The sequence below is a fragment of the Cydia amplana genome, chromosome 26 (assembly GCF_948474715.1).
Source record: "Cydia amplana chromosome 26, ilCydAmpl1.1, whole genome shotgun sequence".
Lineage (NCBI taxonomy): Eukaryota > Metazoa > Arthropoda > Insecta > Lepidoptera > Tortricidae > Cydia > Cydia amplana.
In genome coordinates this window covers 3,872,765-3,895,620 of record NC_086094.1, presented here as the reverse complement: position 1 = coordinate 3,895,620, position 22,856 = coordinate 3,872,765, and the positions used below count along the sequence as shown (strand labels likewise).

Below are 22,856 nucleotides of genomic sequence, written 5' to 3'. Positions count from 1 at the left end.
TACAAAGCCTAATAAGAACATTAAAACAAAATTTCTAACTTGCATTCATTAGTCAATCTAAATAAATAGTGATGATTCCATTTGTGATATAGAATATGTAATTAGTAATTTAAATAATTTATAGTTAAAACTATAGGTATGATATTAATATTTACAATACACCATTATTCATATTCGTATCCATAATATTCATATTTAATTTCACACTCATCACTCATATAATTAAATAAAATTGTTATAAATTAATAATCATAATTATCTACATATAGTATTTAAAATGTAGATATTCACTCAAAAGTTACGTTTTTTCTGTTTGTCTCACTGCACCCACCTTGACGCTTTTCTATTTTGCCCTAAGGTTGGCTGGTAGAGAATGCCTATAGCGGCATTAAGTCCGCCTGTTGTATTCTTTTTTATGTGCAATAAAGTTTAAAAATAAATAAAATAGGTAATTTTACAATTTGGTGCCCTGACCAGGATATTTAAGTTCAAAGCCACTTTCTACCAATAGGGAGTATTACTGCAATGTTTTGCCGCCAGAGTGCAGCACTAGCGCCTTTAGTAAACCATAGAGTAACTTACACATACTGTACCTTAAACTGTTTATTGACAAGTTTTCACAGACAATAAAATATGACATTGATACATCAAGGCAGTTTGTTTACAAAGAGCCTACCGGGAAACGCGAAATCGAAACTCAGCTATCTGCCTCTTTATCGCTCGAATATGCAAGAGTGATAGAGAGGATAGATAACAAAATTTCGACTCTCTCGTTTGCGGTAGACTCTTAGATTGTGACTTATTGTGGGAGTGGCGAAACTACGCAGTTTTGCGTAATATTCCCAATAGGGTATTTGACTGTATTTAAAATAAAGTATTTTATACCATGCAGGAAATAAAGCACCAGAAGATTAATAGAGAAACGTAGACAGCAGTTATTTTAGACACTATTTCTATTATAAAACTCTTATAAAACTATAAAGAGTAGGTCATTTCATTTGACTGTGACGTCACATGCTAGTGTCTCATATAAATTCCATAGAAGCAAAATCGTTTTGATAGTTCGAAAAAAGACACTGATTTGACTAGTCAAATACCCTATTGCGGCTTGTTTTACCTAGATCTAAGTAAAATCTAGTCTTCCATAGGGTCAAGACATTTCTGCCAGGGCGCGGGCTCGGCCTCCCGGTGCCTCTGACGTTTCGGCCACGGCTTCTTCAGGTGCACGTGCTCTACGTGCGCGCGCTGCTCGCCGGCGGTGGTGAAGCATTTGCCGCATGTTTCGCACTTGTATGGTTTTAGGCCGGTGTGGATCTGGGGACAAAAAATATATAGTGTGTCAAACATAGATGGTAGGATCCTAATAGATGTGGTATACGCTTGCGTCCGTGAGGGACAAAACATACGCAATGCGATACTATGATTGGTCGAATTTATTTGTTGCCCGCCATAATCCATACTAATTTATGGTGGGGAATAAAAGAAAATGTGAGAGTGTGACAAGGATAAACAATAATAGCGCTTTCGCTGCTACTCCTACTGAAAGATACATAAGACTATCCCGTTCGGTCATTTCCCCCCACCCCTCATGCCTGATCCAGTTAAAATACTAGATTCATGATGTCAAAGGACTGTCTCATTTCAAACATAGACAGAGAGAATCATAATATCTTTGCGTTACACTAGTACTAGCATCCAAAAGAAAAGGATGAGTATGGTTTTTTTTCCTATTTACTGACAAATTGGTTTGACCAACTATATTTATATTGACTAGTGACTCTGTCACATAATAAACACGAGTAATACTACTAGATACAGAAGGTTTTCTCTCGAACAAAACGCTTCTATTACGAACAGATATGACCGCTAGGTGGCGCAAGCGCGAGCAGGCGTCCGTTCCGTAGCGGTGCGCGACAACTACTATGGCTAGACACTAAAAATGGTGTGGGCCGCACGTACTTTTAGCGAAGCGACGAAATCGCGGAGTGAGCCACGCCTGACTGCGAGCTTTAGTACTTTTTCAAGGGGTTTTGGTGACATATAGTGTTTCAGTGAAATATACAGGATGTTTAAGTGGCCTATATATGGTGAATTTTAGTACTCACTCTAGGCTTGTGTCTGCTCGTTCACTACAGAGAGCGCTCCGCTCTCGGTCAATCGGTCAAACGAACTAGTTCGCTCTTTTAGAGTCTGGCTAATGAAAGTTGAGCCTGAGATAACACGGGAATTTCAATAAAAACCGCACCTGGCAATAAAATTACTATGAAATTAAATGACAGCTTGAAACTGACAGCTTATTTGATAGGAAAAAAGTTGCCATATAAAAAGTTTTAAATAAATCTCAGGCTCAACTTTCATTAGCCAGACTCTAGTTCCTTTAGTTCAGTTCGGTCGTTGAACTTGGGATTGGGAGCCGAGAATGAATAGGTTCGACATTCAATAAAAAAAAATATATATAGAAAAATATTCGATTTTCCATCATACTTTTCGGGCTTTGGCGTGACACATGTGCACATATCTTCTTAGTACGTCGTTCTATGTTTCGTTCGCACTTGTGCCAGCGACATTTTGAACCGTTTTGAACCGTTTCGTTCCGTCCGTTTTCCGTTTCACTCAGTGAAGCGCTCTCCAATCCCACTGAACAAAAGGACCTAAAGACCGATTACCAGCGCGCAAAAAGATTTAGTTTCTTTTGTCCTTCACGGGATTTCATTCCTAACAAAAATACTCACAAACATATGCCTCCGCCGGTTATTGAAGAAGGCGAAGTGCTTCCCGCACAGGGGGCACTCGTAGCTGGGCCGCGTGGTGTATTTTTGTGACATATACAGAGTGTTTCGGTGCAATATACAGGGTGTTTAAGTGTGACATAAAATATTAGTACTTTTACAAGGGGGTTTTGGTGACATATGCAGGGCATTTTTGTGACATATACAGAGTGTTTCGGTGAAATATACAGGGTGTTTAAGTGTGACATAAAATATTAGTACTTTTACAAGGGGGTTTTGGTGACATATGCAGAGTATTTTTGTGACATATACAGAGTGTTTCGGTGCAATATACAGGGTGTTTAAGTGTGACATAAAATACTCACAAACATGTGCCTCCGCCGGTTATTGAAGAAGGTGAAGTGCTTCCCGCACAGGGGGCACTCGTAGCTGGGCCGCGTGGCGCTGTGGACCCTCATGTGGAACACCAGGTTCGTCTTCTGGGTGAAGCTCTTCTCGCAGCGTCGCACTTGAAACGTTTCTCACCGGTGTGCACCCACATGTGGTCTTTTAGGAGGGCCATACTCCCTCATACCACAGAATAAGTAATAGTATTATCATACAGAACGGACACGCACTGCCCCGCCCCGACTCGGATTACCTCGCCCGCGATTGGCCGCGACATGAATGTGTGCGTAAGTCGCTCTACTGAGAGCATGTCAGGATTCCGTCAGAAACTCAATGACGCGTGTACAGACGTGCCGCGCACACATATAAACGCAAATCATTTTTGATGTATGGCGTGTCCGCCCTGTGCTCATACTCCTCATACAATAGCGAAGCGACGAAATCGCTGAGTGAGCCACGCCTGACTGCGAGCTTTAGTACTTTTTCAAGAGGGTTTGGTGACATATGCAGGGTATTTTAGAGTGTTTCGGTAAAATATACAGGGTGTTTAAGTGTGACATAAAGTACTCACAAACATGTGCCTCCGCCGGTTATTGAAGAAGGCGAAGTGCTTCCCGCACAGAGGGCACTCGTAGCTGGGCCGCGTGGCGCTGTGGACCCGCATGTGGAACACCAGGTTCGTCTTCTGGGTGAAGCTCTTCTCGCAGCGATCGCACTTGAAACGTTTCTCACCGGTGTGCACCCACATGTGGTCTTTTAGGAGGGCCATACTCCCTCATACCATAGCGAAGCGACGAAATCGCTGAACGAGCCACGCCTGACTGCGAGCTTTAGTACTTTTTCAAGGGGTTTTGGTGACATATGCAGGGTATTTTTGTGACATATACAGAGTGTTTCGGTGAAATATACAGGATGTTTAAGTGTGACATAAAATACTCACAAACATGTGCCTCCGCCGGTTATTGAAGAAGGCGAAGTGCTTCCCGCACAGGGGGCACTCGTAGCTGGGCCGCGTGGCGCTGTGGACCCGCATGTGGAACACCAGGTTCGTCTTCTGGGTGAAGCTCTTCTCGCAGCGGTCGCACTTGAAACGTTTCTCACCGGTGTGCACCCACATGTGGTCTTTTAGGAGGGCCATACTCCCTCATACCATAGCGAAGCGACGAAATCGCTGAACGAGCCACGCCTGACTGCGAGCTTTAGTACTTTTTCAAGGGGTTTTGGTGACATATGCAGGGTATTTTTGTGACATATACAGAGTGTTTTGGTGCAATATACAGGGTGTTTAAGTGTGACATAAAATACTCACAAACATATGCCTCCGCCGGTTATTGAAGAAGGCGAAGTGCTTCCCGCACAGGGGGCACTCGTAGCTGGGCCGCGTGGCGCTGTGGACCCGCATGTGGAACACCAGGTTCGTCTTCTGGGTGAAGCTCTTCTCGCAGCGGTCGCACTTGAAACGTTTCTCACCGGTGTGCACCCACATGTGGTCTTTTAGGAGGGCCATACTCTGAAAAAGTAAGAAAGAATAAGAATAATATTTATTTAAAAGAGAAAACCTTATTAACACTTATCAATGTCCTGTGGCCCCACACTATAGTTTGTTTTTTTTAGCATTAGAAAGAACTTGAAAGAAGGTAAGCGATTTTGACATGTCTTTTAATTGAAAAACACTTTTTAAAAATCAATAACTATTACTTATGAAAGCAGAAGACTATAAAAGATCGTATTAGATTCATAATTGTTACATATTTACCGTAACTTATTTTTAAAATGTGTTTTTCAATTAAAAGACACATCAAGATTGTTTGCCTTATTTCTAATGCTAAAAAAAGACGAACTATAGGCTATGCCTGTCACAGCTGGTAGCCGAATTCATAATTCGTAAGCTAAAGGTTAAGAAAAAACTAATATTATAGGTAATGTAATAATTAGAGGAATTAAGAAATTCAAAGAAAGAAAATAGGAACAAAAAAGTTTATGTGTGTGTGTGTGTGTGTGTGTGTGTGTAAGTGGATTTTTATAAATAAGACAATACGGCAAAAAGAGCACGGTAATTTTTTGCCTATTTTCTTGAATAACTGCTAAACGATTTATCCTAAAATTAATATATATATATATATTAGAGATTCTTACAATGAGCTCTTTCATTTGATATGTAACACGATATAGTTTGAAAAACTTTATTTTTTAATTTTCAAAAATGGCCTCCATATTTAAAATACATTTATTTACGTTACACGTCCGTCTTTGGGTTACAGACCATATGTGTACAAAGTTTCAACTTAATTGGTCCAGTAGTTTCGGAGAAAATAGGCTGTGACAGATGGACGGACAGACACACGAGTGATCCTATAAGGGTTCCGTTTTTTCCTTTAGAGGTACGGCACCCTAAAAAAAGAAAAAAATGCATGTTTTGGCGAAAAAAACCTTTAAGAACTTTTTTGACGACCGGTCTGGCCTAGTGGGTAGTGACCCTGCCTGTGAAGCCGCGGTCCTGGGTTCGAATCCCAGTAAGGGCATTTATTTGTGTGATGAGCACAGATATTTGTTCCTGAGTCATGGTTATTTTCTATGTATTTAAGTATTTGTATATTATATATATCATTGTCTGAGTACCCACAACACAAGCTTTCTTGAGCCATAGAGAAAAAATACATAGAGTGCTCATTCCATGCATCAGTTTTAGTACCAAAAAGACTATTAGCATCTAGCATCGAGTAGCGGAACTATCAGTACTGCTACTTGACAATAGATGTAGCACCGACCGGAAAGTCTTATGCTGTTGAGATAAGACTTTCCGGTTGGTGCTACATCTATTGTCAAGTAGCAGTACTGATAGTTCCGCTACTCGATGCTAGATGTAGACACTGAAATTAATAGTCTGAACTGATGTATGGAGTGAGCACTCTTGTCTTACTATATTTCTCTATGCTTGAGCTTACCGTGGGGCTTATTCAATTTGTGTAATAATGTCCTATAATATTTATTTATTTATTTATTATTATTTATTTACCTGGAAGATGCGTCCGCACTGCTCGCACATGCAGGGTGTTTTCATCGCGGGGTATTTGGTTCGATTCTTGTCCGGGTGCGCGCGTCGGAAGTGCTGGGCGTACAGTCTCAAGTCACGTAGTTGGATGCCACACTGGAAAAAAGTTGTCAGTTAGTTTAGGTGAAAGCCGACCATAGATAAGTTAAATATATATCAATTATTGATTGTAGTACAGACATAGGGTGGAAATGTCATATTACGGAAATCGTTTAAAACATATACATTTTTGCATAAGGATTTATTTATTTATTTACTCAGTTGAAAATATTTTGGCGTAACCATCTAACCATGGCAACGAGACGTACAAGAAATAGTACATTACATACCTAAGAGGTGAATTCCTAAATGCTCCAAATCGCAGGTGTTTCTCACCTTCGGTTCGGGCTATAAATATGCGATCTGGGGCTTTACGAATTACCGCCCGTGGTTTGTCTAAAGTTTTACGTCTTGCCTTGGCCAGGAAGTGAGATTTTCTTCTCACGTAGCGGGAAGAAAATCCCACTTACGGGCCTAGGGTGATGTAAAAGTTATTTACTGACATAATACACCGGCATTTCGAATTTTCCGTCATCGCGTTATGAATTCTGAGATTCGGTCAATCTTCAGTCAATCTGTCGCCGAGGGTACATTTGGAACAAGTTGATTGGCCATTCTGTATGCAATATTATAAATAAAAAACCGGCCACGTGCGAGTCGGACTCGCGCACGGAGGGTTCCGCACCATCAACAAAAAATAGAGCAAAACAAGAAAAAAAAGCAAAAAAACGGTCACCCATCCAAGTACTGACCCCGCCCGACGTTGCTTAACTTCGGTCAAAAATCACGTTTGTTGTATGGGAGCCCCACTTAAATCTTTATTTTATTCTGTTTTTAGTATTTGTTGTTATAGCGGCAACAAAAATACATCATCTGTGAAAATTTTAACTGTCTAGCTATCTATCACGGTTCGTGAGATACAGCCTGGTGACAGATGGACGGACGGACGGACGGACAGCGGAGTCTTAGTAATAGGGTCCCGTTTTTACCCTTTGGGTACGGAACCCTAATTATAGTCTGTAGATTTGAAGCTGGCCCCGAACGGCAAGTGCGGTTTTACTTAACACAATAGACAAAGGATTCGCCGTTCGGGCCAGCTTCAAGTCTACGGACTATACCTGTTCGCAGGTGACGGGTCCGGCGGTGTCCTGTCTCTCTCCGTCGCGCGCGTGTATGACAGGTCTCCTCTCAACTCTCCGCACCACTCGACCGTTCTTCTCCGCGTTGATGCTCTGCGAGTCGTTACGGATGCGATTGCTGTAAGATTACAAGGGTGGATCAACTATTTCTTGTTGTTATTCTGTCCGGTCAGCGAGGAGACAATAGTAGCATAGATTGTTAGAGAAGAACTGCCGGCCTAGCCAAGGTGACAATCGCTATCGCTTCGACAACGAAACGCTTTGTGTCTCTCTATCACTCTTCCATATTAGTGCGACAGTGACGGTTGCGTTTCGATCGCTACGGAGCGTAAGCGATCTGCATCTTGGCTACGCGGCCTGCTGTACCATGTTCTACTAACATGCCCAGTAGATGTCATTTGGTTTGACTACCAGCTACAAGGCCAAGAGCCATTCAATGTCTCCGCGGAGTGGAGAAAGCAGTGGCAAGCGAAGGACGGTGACCCCAGCACAGACCCCACCAAACTACCGACTGGATTCAAAGACCACCGCAAGATCTGGGTCACTATAAACCGCATCCGCGTAGGACGCTGTAACCAGAACCTTCACAGATGGGGAATCTCGCCGACACCAGCCTGTGACTGTGGGGAGCCAACCCAAACAATCCCTCACATAATAGGAAAATGTCCTAGAAGGCGATTTGCCGGAAGCATGCAGGACTTGTTGGCACTCACACCGGAAGCAAGGGATTGGCTACTCAATTTAGATATTAAATTGTAAATATTTCATTTCTGTGTAAATTGTAAATTAAGTGTAATTGTTTATTCAGGAATAAAGCCATACGACATAATAATAAGTAGATGTCCCATTATGGAAAGGTCTTATAACTACCATACAATGCAAGTTTGGTTCATTTAAATACGAAAAATCTAGAATTTTAAGAGTGACTCAGGAGACCGTAACCATAGCAACGTGTGACAAGAAAAAGTTGATTAATCCACAATTAGTTAATGTACACTCACACACACGAACGTCGGTGAGAGCAAATTTTTAGGGTTCCGTACCCAAAGGGTAAAAACGGGACCTATTACTAAGACTCCACTGTCCGTCTGTCTGTTAACAGGCTGTATCTCATGAACCGTGATAGCTAGACAGTTAAAATTTTCATAGCTGATGTATTTCTGTTGCCGCAATACAACAAATACTCAAAAGTACGGAACCCTCGGTGGGCAAGTCAAACTCGCACTTGTAATACGTTTGACGCCAATGTCTGTCTATGGCGTCGTAGCTTCCAATCGGATGGACCAATTTCAATGCAGTTTTTAACGTGAATGAAAGCGAGTTTCCTTGTGGTGGAGGTTTAAAATCTTGTGATTAGCGTAGGGGTTTTTTCATTTTTAACAAGCTTTTATCAGGTCGACCTGTAACTATGTAACTATGTAATGGAATCTAAGGTAACTAATTTAACCATCTTCCAAGGATCGTAGCGTCATGAAAATTGGCAGCTGTATATAGTTCTGATGACAATACAATAATATGGTACTGTCGAACTGATCTGATGATGGAGACAGGAGGTGGCCATAGGAACTCTGTGATGAATCAACGCAACCTAATTGTGTTAGGGGTTTTTAGAATTGTCTCGATGAGTATTAGTTGTCTGTCGTAAGAAAAGTACAGTCAGCAATAAAAGCTTGTACCAAAAATTTAATTTTTGCCAAAAACTTATTTTTATTTAATAATTTTAGACGGTATTCTTCTAGATTGCATACAATGTCAGAAAGAGACAGAAGACGGATGGACCTTGTGTGTAAACTTACGGGTCGCTATCGCTGCTATGTCGCGACGACAGCTTGAGATGTCGCGCGTGGGCCTCCTCTGACACGAAACGAACTTCGCACGTCTCGCAGTACGGGCCTTCTAATTCTACCTGCAATTAATGTACTTTTTAGTATTAGTCACTTTATTGTATACTAGCGACCCGCCCCGGCTTCGCACGGGTTAACACATTATACACAAAGCTTCCTCTTGAATCACTCTATCTATTTAAAAAAAACCGCATCAAAATCCGTTGCGATCTAAGCATACATAGGGACAAACAGCGGGAAGCGACTTTGTTTTATACTATATAGTGACTATACAAGTTACAGCTTTTGAGATACAAAGGCGAACTTATCTCTATAAGGGATCTTATCCAGCTTACCTTTGAGTAGGTAGATGATTTTTACTTTTTAACAATTTGGTGCCGTGACCAGGATTTTTCATTACAACATTTTAAAGAAAGAAAGAAAAATAAAGTTTCATATATAAAGAAAGTTTCATTCCAAAGAACTGAATTCATTTTACAAGGACGGTGTTTTGGGGGAGGCATTTAACACGGTACAAAAATTACCGAGGTTAACTGAAGTAGCATGACAAAAACGAACGTTTCCGAGGAAATACGATTGAAAACAATTATGCACGACATATCGTCGCTATACTTACTCAACCTCATATCTGCAACAATCATTTGATGGAAATGTCGCTTTTCTTTCATTCGGAATACGGGTGTTTTTGTCATCAAATGGGTGTTGCAGATATGAGGTTGAGTAAGTATAGCGGCGATATGTAGTGTGCTCTCAAACCGACCGTCTTGTCCTGCAGCCGGTGTTTCTTTTTCTTATGAACGTCGATGCCCTTCTTGCTGACGAACGTGTACCCGCACAGCTCGCACACGAAGTCAGACACGTGCTTTATCCTTATGTGGCCCATGTATGTAGTCAGCTTACTGCAACGAATACAAATCGTGACTTTAATCGTGTTTAAATGGTGTCCTTTAAGCATGGTAATTTAAAAATCTACTATACTATCTGTTTAGCCTGGTGGTTGACTGGTAGAGAATGCCTTTAGGCATTAAGTCCGCCATTTGTACTTTATTTGTAATATTGTGCAATAAAGTTTAAAATAAATAAATAAATAATATACTTCGTTTTTTTTAGCATTAGAAATTTGGTAAACAATCTTGATGTGTCTTTTATTGCAAAACACATTTTAAAAATAAGTTACGGTAAATATGTAACAATTGTGAATCTAATACGATCTTTTATAGTCTTCTGCTTTCATAAGTAATAGTTATTGATTTTTAAAAAGTGTTTTTCAATTAAAAGACATGTCAAAATCGCTTACCTTCTTTCAAGTTCTTTCTAATGCTAAAAAAACGAACTATTGGTAGAAAATTGTGGCTTTCCATCAGAGAAGGGCCTTCTATGCTTCATGTGCAATAAGGACTTTTGATTTTTAGGGTTTTTCAAAAGCTTGTAACTTGTAATACAAGCGGATGTCACTTTTTGACAGCTATTGTTAGAAAGGGACTTACACTTGTATTACAAGTTACACTATGTAGCTATTATGTAGTTAATCATGTGTCACCTAATAATAATAGCATAAGAACCATTGTCCACCAACCAAATCTAAATCTAAGCTTTTGAGAAACGGGCCCCTGGAGTGAATATGTATGAAAAACCGCACCGGCAATGGTCTTGCTAAAGCGCTCGGACTTATTTTAAAGTCTACAATATTTCCGCCCATGAGAAGAAAAATAAGTTATGTTTTATTCAAATAGGTCAGAAGGGGGAAAAATCAGAAACTATACACTAATACTAAAGTTGCCGTCATTAGAACTTGCAAACTATGTAAACAAACAATGTAACTTTGTTTTGAGACTGTTTCTCCTTGAATTTTCACACTACCCCATCAAACACAATTCACACTATACACATATATACTATTGAAACGGTCCGTTCCGTAAAATACATAAATATATAACTGTATCTTGGATATTTAATTAAAAGTTTAAAATGGTTTCATAAGTTAGGTTATTAGGACCTGATGGAATGACGTTTTTGTTTCTTTTAAATTCTACAATTGTCTATGATGGGTAGCGTTGTGACTAAAGTTTGTAATATAAACCCGCTACACACTACCCAACTCACGCTCTGTACCTACCGCCGCGGTTGTAAAATACATCAATACATCATTCTTAAGTACCAATTTGTCTTCTGATCGTGATTAAACAAATTAAAAATAAGTAACTACTTGTTTTTTTAATTTTGGTATTTTTATTCGATATGGTTTGACATTAGTAAAGTAGTAAGTAAGAGTCCTGCCCATCACTAGTAAATTCATCATTCAGAGACAAGTTCTGTATGGCGGTTTGTTTACATAGTTTGCAAGTTCTAATGACGGCTACTTTACGGGACCGATTATAAAGAAGAACACTCACTCGAATTCGCTCGGACAGTGCGGGCACTGGTACTTAGTGCCAGCGTGCCATTTTTCATGCTCTCGGGCGACGCCCCTAGAAACAAAACGAGTCAAATATGAGAATAGGCTATTTCTCTGTCACTCTAATTACGCCTTCATTGGGGAAAAAGAGAACGATCCCCGCAATTTGCGAAATTCGGTTTTCGCGGTAGCCCCTCTGCCACAGAATAAATAATAGTACTAAGTACAGAAGACTCACTCTCTAACAAAACGCGTCTGTTACGATCAGCACAGATATGGCCGCAAGGTGGCGACAGCGCCACGCGCGGCTTATGGCTTTCCCCAAAATTGGTGTGGAACGGATGTACTTTTAGCTACCTGTAGCAAAGCGACGAAATCGCGGAGTGAGCCACGCCCCTCTGCTTGAATAAAGGAACGACACGACTATTCGTTGGCATGAAGTTAGTATGAGAAAACATTCTGTGACATCATAACAAATCCATCTCCGTTAACACATTCATTGCCACCCAGCCAAACAAGACATCCGCGCCAGGCCACAAAAATTTCGTCATATAAAGCTGTAGTACCACGATCCCGACTGTCGGGTCGTCCGGCCTGGGAACGAAACCATAAAATACCCGATAGTCGGGTTTTCGGCAGCACTGAATGTGTTAAATGGACCCTTACTGATTTTGCACTGAAGGCGCGGGAATATGCTTGATTTGATAACTTCCCATATTTAATTATTCAGTAAGAAGATAGAGTACGCTACCTTGTCAATGTAATTATAGTTTGTCAAAGGCCTGTCTCATTTCAAACATAGACATAGAGAATCATACTATCTTTGTCTTACTCTAGTACTAGCACCCAAAAGAAAAGTATGAGTAGTTTTCCAGGTTCTTACTGACTGACGAATTGGTCTGACCAACTATACCTGTTCCTGGTGACGAACGGACAGCCCTTACAACTGAACTTCTCCGTGTGTTGCGCTGTGAGGTGTTTTCGCAGCGCTCGCGCGCTCTTCAACCGACTCTTGCATATGAAACACTCGTACGCTCCGGATTGCTGAAATGAAGGCAATTAGATTGTGGGCTAATAGAACAGACAAAGGAATCCTGACGTGAAAAGTTCTACTTCACTGTGCCTCAACTCACTGAAATGTGGGGCCCCTCACTCAAATGTGATCCACCTCACTCAAATATGAAGCACCCTACTCAAATGTGATACACCTCACTCAAATATGAGTTATGTACCTCATAAGTTTATATATGACACGGGACTTAATCGCGTAAAACTTACATTTATTTATGGCATACAAGTATGAGTAAAAATACACTATTAATACACTTTTAGTTTGAATCAATATATGAGGCACCTCACTCAAATGTGAGGCATCTCACGCAAATGAGCGGCACCTCACTCGAATGTAAGGCACCTCACATCTGAGTGATGTGACTTACCTCACTCAAATACGACTCACCTCACTATGCCTCACGACGTGCGCATCATATCTGTCCCTTACAAGGAAGCCTCTATAGCACACGGCGCACTTGTACGGCGCGCTCTTGTAGTTGGTGCTCTCCTGCCGTTTCTGTATCTCGGCAATTTGCTCGTCATAGCTGAGCGTAGTGATCGTGATGAGATTCGTCGAAGCCGTCTGTGACTTACCTCACTGTGACTCATACAAATGTGTCATACCTCAGTCATACATGACATACTTTACTGTGCCTTACTCAAATGCGAGGTATCTCACTCAAATGTGAGGTACCTCATTGTACCTCACTCAAATGTGACTCACCTCACTATGCCTCACGACGTGCGCATCATATCTGTCCCGCACGAGGAACCCTCTATAGCACACGGCGCACTTGTACGGCGCGCTCTTGTAGTTGGTGCTCTCCTGCCGTTTCTGTATCTCGGCTATTTGCTCGTCGTAGCTGAGCGTAGTGATCGTGAAGAGATTCGTCGAAGCCGTCTGTGACTTAACTCACTGTGACTCATACAAATGTGTCATACCTCAGTCATACATGACATACTTTACTGTGCCTCACTCAAATGCGAGGTACCTCACTCAAATGTCAGGCACCTCATTGTACCTCACTCAAATGTGACTCACCTCACTATGCCTCACGACGTGCGCATCATATCTGTCCCGCACGAGGAACCCTCTATAGCACACGGCGCACTTGTACGGCGCGCTCTTGTAGTTGGTGCTCTCCTGCCGTTTCTGTATCTCGGCTATTTGCTCGTCGTAGCTGAGCGTAGTGATCGTGAAGAGATTCGTCGAAGCCGTCTGTGACTTAACTCACTGTGACTCATACAAATGTGTCATACCTCAGTCATACATGACATACTTTACTGTGCCTCACTCAAATGCGAGGTACCTCACTCAAATGTCAGGCACCTCATTGTACCTCACTCAAATGTGACTCACCTCACTATGCCTCACGACGTGCGCATCATATCTGTCCCGTACGAGGAACCCTCTATAGCACACGGCGCACTTGTACGGCGCGCTCTTGTAGTTGGTGCTCTCCTGTCGTTTCTGTATCTCGGCTATTTGCTCGTCGTAGCTGAGCGTAGTGATCGTGAAGAGGGACTCGTCGAGCCCGTCGGTGGTCTTGCGCCGTTTGACGTCAGAGTTTTTGTATCTGTGGAGGATTTTGACAGTTTTAATATTATAGCCCCCTCTATTAATATAACTTGTAAAATCTGTTCAATTTTCTCTACCTAATAAGTCACTAATTGTAAAAATACAAAGTATTTTCAATGTCTTGTTCTACTACTAATAGGGGGTTGTGCACAAATCACGCGAGGTGTTTTCGGCTACTTTTTGAAATCCCCCTTGGTGATATTAGGTCAGTTTTTGGCTACCCCCCCTCCCCCATATAACCTCACGTGTATTTTTTCGATTTTTCTTCATTCGACCTAATTTTAAGTTACGCGCTACAAAATTTCGTAAAATAAGATAATAGTGAGCTATTTTGAAATGCGGAGTGAGATTTATGTTTAACGAGACCGAGAAGAAGTATCTAATCATGATGTGGTAGGTATATTTTCTTAGTTTCGTTCACTGTAGAAAAATACACGTGAGGTCTTCTTATACCCCCCCCCCCCCTCCTCGAACGTGATCTTTCGTGATTTTTTCGTGATCCCCGCCCCTAACGAACCTCGCGTGATTTGTGCACAAGCCCTTTAATACACAGACTGAAATATGATACTCACTTATCCATAGTAGTCACTGGATTATCCTCCTCCTCTTTCTTCCTCACTACTTTCTCTTTCTTCTTCACTTTAACCTTCTTCACTTTCCGCTTCTTCTTCACATACACTTCACTTAACACTTTATCGTCACTATCTTCATTCACTTGGTTACCTTCCACATAACTTGCATCATTATTATATTCAAAATTATCATCATAATTATCAAATTCTTGATAAAATAATTCCGTATTGTTTTTTTCATCTTTTACAAGTTCTACTTCAGCGATAGGCGGTACTTTTTGTTCTAGATCTTCAGTATCTTTGATTTCTGATTTGACGATGATTTCATCATCATTTATGTGTATGTGGTAATCGTTAGGATCATAATATTTGTATGTCAGGTGAGATCTTAGTTGGTTTTGCCGTCGGTTTATTGACCGGATATCGCGTATTGTGATCTGAAAAGACAATAAAGAGAACTGTATTAAAGTATCTTACTATTTATTAACTGCTAAAGTTACCACCAATCAAAAACTTCCAAGACATATTGATTTGACAAAATAACGAAGGAAGGCCTTTTTATAGGCCTATGGGCGGCGAGGGGATAATAATAAAATGAGGATGTTTGGTCATCCATTACACAAAAACGGCTGATTGCATTTTGATGAAATTCGGCACTCAAGTATATTAAGATAATGTATATCCCGGTTTTCATCCCCTAATGGGTCACTATTAGTTCTCAAATGAGTGTCAATAAGTAATATAATACTATCATGTGCAATGAGTCTTTAACGGTACCCAACTGAAACAGCGTCCCAAATTATGTATTCATTTGGCCACAAACAGACAATAGGGAGTATTACTGCAATGTTTTGCCGCCAGAGTGCAGCACTAGCGCCTTTAGTAAACCATAGAGAGAGTAACTTATACATACTGTACCTTAAGCTGTTTTTTGACAAGTTTTCACAGACAATCAAATATGACATTGATACATCAAAGCGGTTTGTTTACAAAGTGCCTATCGGGAAACGCGAAATCGAAACTCAGCTATCTGCCTCTTCATCGCTTGAATATGCAAGAGCGATAGAGAGGTTAGATAACAAAATTTCGACTCTCTCGTTTGTGGTAGACCCTCAGATTGTGACTTATTGTGGGAGTGGCGCTCCCTACGCAGTTTCGCGTAATATTCCCTATTTAATATTGATTTGTTCAGAATTTGATCTATCGGCTTACTCACATATGGACTGGCGTGAGGAAGACCAGTAAGGAGGTCATGCGCTCTAAGAACTTTGCTCCGGAACCTGGCAGCTGTTAACAGTCGATGGCCGCACTCCCAGCAGACGCGCTGAGGCAATTTGTCTTCCTCACTCATCTGTAAACATATGTTTTGTGGTCGTTAAGCACAAATAATTCCTGTATCAAATATTTCCAAAGTAAAGATAGGCCTTTCCATATCATTTCCACTGAACCTTTTACGTATAAGCAAAACAGCGCCATCTATTGTATATTGCGTAACGTGGCCGACGCTATAGACATATATTGAAGTAGACTGCACTCTCGCCTACAAAAAACGCGCCGAGCAAAATAGCTCGAGTGAGACCTTTGTCCAGCCTTTATCCCTTTTTCTAGGGCGACTATGAAGTTTTTGGACCCGGGTATGTCCTTAAACTACGTCCAAACCAGCGGTGGTAGGTCCCGGAAGGGGCCGCCTGGTTTGCTACCACCCTCCCGCCGGAGTCAGGCGCCAAGTAGCCTAGCTGCGTTCCGTCTGTGTGCGGGAGTACCAGAGCCTTTGGTGGATGATTGGTTGTCAGTTGTGTTGCTTAGTACCGGTTTTTGGATCCTTGAGTGACGTCGGGCCGAGTAGCTCAGGCTGGAGGGTAGCGGGATCCGAGGCACGGTCTTGCCGGTGGCCGACCGCAGGAAGTTGGGGGCCCAATTGTACGACAGCCACGTGCGAGAGGCTGCCCCGCCACCTAGCGAAAAATCCTGGAATAGCTCCACCGTGCCAGTTGGCGACTGGACGGGAGGACCCGGTGGGCTATTTCAGGGGGGCTCGGGCGTCCCCGCAGTCTCCAAGTGAGCTCCTCATTGTCCGGATTAGCTCAAGTGATCCAATTGGTAAACGCAACACCTCGACAGCCATTCTTCACCCATCCCACACCCCACAAACATGAAAGTAAAAAGAATAAAGAATAGGATTAAATACCGGCGGCACTTCCTTCCATTGAAAGTGCACCTCACCAACATCAGGGGGTTGCACTCAAATATCGATCCGGTCCACCACCATCTCGAAACCGAAAAACCGCACCTATTCTTTTTGACGGAGACGCAAATCAAAACTCCAGCGGACGCGGCGTACCTCAACTACCCAGGCTACTCACTGGAACAAAAGTTCAGAGCGCGTGCTGGGGTCTGTGTGTACGTCCGCGACGACATTTGCTGCAAGCGTCTCCGTTGCTTTGAGGCTGCCGGGTTCTCCACTTTGTGGATTATGGTTGACACGGGCTCAGAGAAAACTCTGTATGCCTGTGTCTACCGATCGCACAGCGGAAACCAGGAGACAACTAGGCTCTTTGACCACCTTACTGAGATGGCAGATAAAGCCCAACAACGGTACCCTGCGGCTCAACTCGTATTTCTCGGGGACTTTAACGCCCACCACGAGGAGTGGCTGTTCCCGTATGAGAAAACTTGCCACGCTGGAAGGGAAGCGCGCAGAAATTTGCTGTATCCCTAAACCTTACCCAGCTGGTAAATGTTGCGACGCGTATACCGGATGTTACTGACCATACACCCAATTGCCTAGACCTTCTGCTGACAACTGACCCAGACAGGCACTCGGTTTCGGTCTCAGCTCCGCTGGGATCATCCGACCACTGTCTGGTGAAATCCGTGTCGATCCACTCTCCTCCCGATCTCTGCCCTAGGGGCACGAGGAGAGTATGGCGATACGAGTCAGCGGACTGGGATGAGATGCGGCATTTCTTTGCGTCTTTCCCCTGGCAGCAGGTCTGTTTTTCTTCGGGTGACCCCTCGTGTTCTGCTGAGGCTGTTGCGGATGTGATTCGGCGGGGAATGGAATATTTTATTCCGTTCTCCGACCTATCACTTGATCACAGGGCCCAAGCATGGTACGATTCAGAGTGTGCTCGGGCCGAGGCCCTTAAGCAGTCTGCGTACCAGGCTTGGGCACTGGCCCGCGAGACTAAAGCTGGAGCACGGGGGGTTCGCGCGAAGAAGAAAGCCTTTAACTCAGCTGCCAAGTCCTGCAAACGGGTGCTTCGAAAGGCTCGATTCGACCACGTCAGTCGTATAGGGGCCAAACTCGCCTCCTACCCTCCTGGTAGTAAACGGTTCTGGTCCCTGTCGAAAGCGGTCGAATCCAACTTCTGCCGACCCACACTGCCACCTCTGCAGAAACCTGATGGTACGTTGGCCCACTCCGCAACGGAGAAAGCAAACTTGTTTGCTTCTCTGTTTGCGAGCAATTCACGTCTAGACGCAGGCTCAAAACTTCCACCTACGCTACCTCAATGCAGTTCCTCTATGCAAGGAATTGCTATACATCAAAAAGAGGTACGCCGAACTTTGCAGAATCTTGACGTGAATAAGGCTAATGGGCCAGACGGTATATCTGCACGTGTACTAAAGCAGTGTGCGCCTGAGTTGTCTCCTGTACTGACACGCCTGTACCGCCTCTCTCTCCAAACTAGAACAGTGCCGAAATCCTGGAAGCTTGCAAACGTGCAGCCAGTACCCAAGAAGGGTAGTCGTGCTGATCCTTGCAATTACCGACCAATCGCCATTACCTCCATGCTCTGTAAAGTCATGGAAAGGGTACTTAATGGCAAGTTGCTGACATACCTCGAAGAAAAAGATCTGCTCAGTGACCGTCAATATGGCTTTCGCCGGGGTCGGTCTACTGGAGATCTTTTAGCGTATGTCACACACTGCTGCGGCGAGGCCATCGAAAGGAACGGTGAAGCGCTTGCTGTTTCACTGGACATCTCGAAGGCCTTTGACAGGGTTTGGCACGCAAGTCTCCTTAGCAAGCTTCCTGCATACGGCATCCCTGCTGACTTTTGTAGCTGGCTTTCTGACTTCCTGAGTGAACGGTCGATCAGAGTAGTCATTGATGGCTGCTCTTCGGACCTCATGGCCATTGACGCCGGTGTTCCTCAGGGGTCTGTTCTCTCCGCAACCCTCTTCCTGCTCCACATTAACGACATGCTGCAACCCAGCATTGTAGGTTATGCAGACGACAGTACGGTTGTTGAGAGATATTTGGCTAGTTCAGGGGACAGCAGGGACAAGATACGTTCAGAGAGAGAGGCCATGGTTGAGCGGATGAACCTGACCCTTAGTCTCGTTTCCCAGTGGGGGGACGACAATCTGGTCGCGTTCAATGCCTCAAAAACGCAGGCGTGTCTGTTTTCCGCAAAACGGAGTCCATTCGAACTGACTCCTTCTTTCCGGGGTGCATCTGTACCTATTACTGACAGCCTGGAACTCCTCGGCGTGGAGTTGAGTTCAGTCCTCAACTTCGGCACCTTCATTGAGTCTAAAGCACAGACTGCGGCCAGAAAGCTGGGCGTCCTAAATAAGGTGAAGCGATACTTCACACCTGGACAGCTTCTAACACTTTATAAAGCTCAAGTCCGATCGTGTATGGAGTATTGCAGCCACCTGTGGGACGGCTCAGCTAAATACCAACTCGCTGCTTTAGACTCAGTGGAGCGCAGAGCCAGGAGGATGATTGGTGACAAGAAGCTAACGGGTAAGCTTCAGTCTTTGGCCCATCGGCGGAAAGTCGCCAGTCTGTCGGTGTTCTACAGATTGCACTTCGGGGAGTGTGCTCAAGAGCTACACGAGCTTATTCCACCGTCCCCATTCTACCATCGGACTTTTAGACGCACGGCCGGTTTCCATCCTTACCTGGTAGATATTCCACGAATCCGCACGAAGCGCTTTGCTTCCTCTTTCCTTATGCGCACTGCCAAGGAATGGAATTCCTTGCCGGCGTCTATATTTCCGAGCTCATATAACCCGGCAACCTTCAAATCAAGGGTGAACAGGCACCTTCTGGGCAGACTCGCTCCATCGTAGGCCACGTCTTCGCCCCGGCTAGTCTGTGGCCATGAGTAAGCCCATTTTTAATAAAAAAAAAAAAAAAAAAAAAAAAAAGTGACAAAATAAAATAATCCATATGTGTTGAGGTTGTGGCACTGCCAAACATTATCTTCAGAGTCTTCAGACAACCAGAGCATAGAGAAAAAAATACATAGAGTGCTCACTCCATACATCAGTTTTAGTACCAAAAAGACTATTAGCATCTAGCATCGAGTAGCGGAACTATCAGTACTGCTACTTGACAATAGATGTACCACCGACCGGAAAGTCTTATGCTGTTGAGATAAGACTTTCCGGTCGGTGCTACATCTGTTGTCAAGTAGCAGTATAGATAGTTCCGCTACTCGATGCTAGATGTAGACACTGAAATTAATAGTCTGAACTGATGTATGGAGTGAGCACTCTTGTCTTACTATATTTCTCTATGACCAGAGTTACCACATAATGTTAAGAGTCATGCTGCGCCATCTATACTTCACACCTTGGTACCACTACTTTTTCGTATGAAGACTATTGTAGGTAGACTATCCTATCTTATAGCAGTTATTTTTGAGCCCAAGTGCTATTTAATAAATCGGATAGAAATATAAAGAGTAGGTGAGTTGACCGTGACGTCAACAATGACGTCACGTCAATGTTTCATATAAATTCCATATTAGCAAATCGTTTTCACAGTTCTAAAAATAAACTGATTTGACTTGTAGAAAAATACCCTATACTCCAGATAATACTGAAAAAATATGGATAATAAGTCTTTCTTACTGTCATCCCACTGACTTCTGTGAAGGCCTGCTCCAGCTTGTGATCCCGTATGTTGTACATCTTGCAGTCCGTTGCCAGGCATATCCTGCACACCTGCAAGTAGAAGATATAAGAATGAATTCGCCTTTTAGTAGTATACCTTTGTGACTTATTGCATTGTGTAATGTAAAAAAAAAGATATCTTACCCTTAAAGCAGCTGGTGCGTCCAGATCATTGGCCAAATCCTGGAATATGGAATCCAATAAAAGTCATCATAACACAAAAATACTGCATGTTCAAAGAGGGCACACTGTGGTTATACCAAAGTAGACTTGGATAAGTTGGTCTGTGTTCCGATCTAGCATCACAAAAATTAAGCGAATTATATATTTTTTAATTTGTGCCTAGTGTATAATTATTCGTGCAATAAAGAATATTTACATACTATTAAATACAAAAACATACATTTGTATGTATGTAATTTTTATCAAAAATTTATAATATACAAAAACATACATTTGTATGTATGTAATTTGTATGGCAAACTTTTTATTAATTTTATTTGCTATTCTATTATTGTCTAAATGTTGACTCATTCTTGAAATTTCTTACAAACCTGAGCAGACACAGGCACAGCTCCATTCTTGATCTTCCGTAACCCACACCTGGTCTCATAAAAGTCATCATTCCGGAAGTGCTCCGAGCATATCGTGCTGCGGTCCTTCGGCTCCCAGTCTGACATGCCTAGTGCCTCCATCCAGGCACTCCGGAGATTTGGCTCTTTGGGAAACCTAGTGTTACATCATTCTATCAGTATTGGACATAGCAGGGATATTCAACTTTTTCTTGTCACACATTGCTATAGTTATGGTCTCCTGAGTCACTCTTAAAATTCTAGGTTTTTTGTATTTAAATGAACCAAACTTGCATTTTATGGTAGTTATAAGACATCTACTGAGCATGTTAATAGAACATGGTACAGCAGTTCTTCTAACTATCTATGCTACTATTCTCTCCTCGCTGATGGGACAGAATAACAACAAGAAATAGTTGATTGACCCAGCAGCAAAAACAAAAATTCTAAACACGGTGTAGGTACTCTTTATAACAAGTTATAGGGAGTTTAGGCTGTATCTGTAAGTGGTTACAGCTTTTCAAGCGTTGTTCAAAATTGATTTCATAAACTTATAAGGATAAAATCGGGCGCCCCAGATACCGCTGGAGTGACGAAAACCAAAAAGACCTGTCCACCCTCGGAATACCCAACTGGCGCGAAGTGGCACAGAATAGGGCAGAGTGGCGCTCTCGTGTCAGAGGCCAAGATCCTTTTTGGGTCACTGAGCCAGTGATGTATGTATGTATGTATGTATGTATAAGGATAAAATCAATTATTTGGACAGCCTCTGGTTTTAATTGTAGTGTAGTATTAACATTAAAACAATGCTTCAGATGCCAAGCTTTTTGACCCTTAATCCTGGAGCTAACAACTACATGTTATCACCAACTGAATCAAGTACATTATTCACAAAACAATATTAAAATAATTCAATTAAATCTTAATAACATATGATAACATTAACAACAAACAAACCAAAAAAAACTGTAATACATACAAGTGAAATGTAATCCCATGGCTTTTGGTTGTTCGTTTCGTATCGTTGCAACAGTTTTGCACACTGCACCGCATTTCTATGAGGTTTTTCACTTATAATATCTTATTTAACGCAAAGATCGAATTCAACGACATCTTGTAAATAGAACACTTTAAATCCAATTAGACATTTCTGCGTCAGCTTGAATCAATTGCAATGCTTATATTCTTTCTAAGGCATTTTCGTGACACGATATCGTTAGGTTTATATTCATGTTTTTGTAGAAAGCGGAGTTTATTTAGAATTTACAACTAAATAATCCAAACGTCAAAAATGTCCTTGACGCATTCGCCATTTTCCTTTTGATTTTTTTTTTTACTAATTCAGCGTCTAGCTAGTCAATGCAAGAAAAATGTAGCGAAAACCGGTTTATCGATTAGTTGCAAAACAAGAAGCGCTTCACTATTGTCATATTGTACTTGCATTGTACAGCTTTTGTTGTATCTCTTTCATTCACATGTGTCTACATAAATGAGCGACCAAGATCGAATATGTTTGTATACTTCTACATGGTATAGCACAACCAAATCAAAAATCATTCAATATTCAATAGTCATAACT

The 22,856-nt window shown here is 42.3% G+C and overlaps 1 protein-coding gene across 1 annotated transcript; it reads right to left on the bottom strand.

Annotated features, from left to right (window-relative positions):
• Window positions 1-1,106: 1,106 nt before the first annotated feature.
• On the bottom strand, window positions 1,107-22,609 carry LOC134660123 (zinc finger protein 813-like). The gene is made up of 15 exons (XM_063515827.1): window positions 22,257-22,609; window positions 21,260-21,434; window positions 20,850-20,888; window positions 20,664-20,756; window positions 16,006-16,140; window positions 14,790-15,226; window positions 13,999-14,215; window positions 12,499-12,629; window positions 11,584-11,658; window positions 9,951-10,089; window positions 9,143-9,252; window positions 7,326-7,464; window positions 6,133-6,264; window positions 4,426-4,626; window positions 1,107-1,314 (listed from the first exon to the last, which is right to left on the bottom strand). Exons 1-15 carry the CDS (start codon window positions 22,328-22,330, stop codon window positions 1,135-1,137), a joined length of 2,277 nt encoding a protein of 758 aa, XP_063371897.1. The 5' UTR covers window positions 22,331-22,609; the 3' UTR covers window positions 1,107-1,134.
• Window positions 22,610-22,856: the final 247 nt, after the last annotated feature.

Excerpts from the sequence above, each read along its gene's own strand:
- LOC134660123 (XM_063515827.1), bottom strand. The coding sequence starts at position 22,330 with ATGCGGTGCAGTGTGCAAAACTGTTGCAACGATACGAAACGAACAACC. Across the intron at positions 21,435-22,256 it reads CATGGGATTACATTTCACTT|GTTTCCCAAAGAGCCAAATC; the intron begins GTATGTATTACA and ends ATGTAACACTAG. Across the intron at positions 12,630-13,998 it reads ACGTCGTGAGGCATAGTGAG|CAATCCGGAGCGTACGAGTG; the intron begins GTGAGTCACATT and ends CCTTCATTTCAG.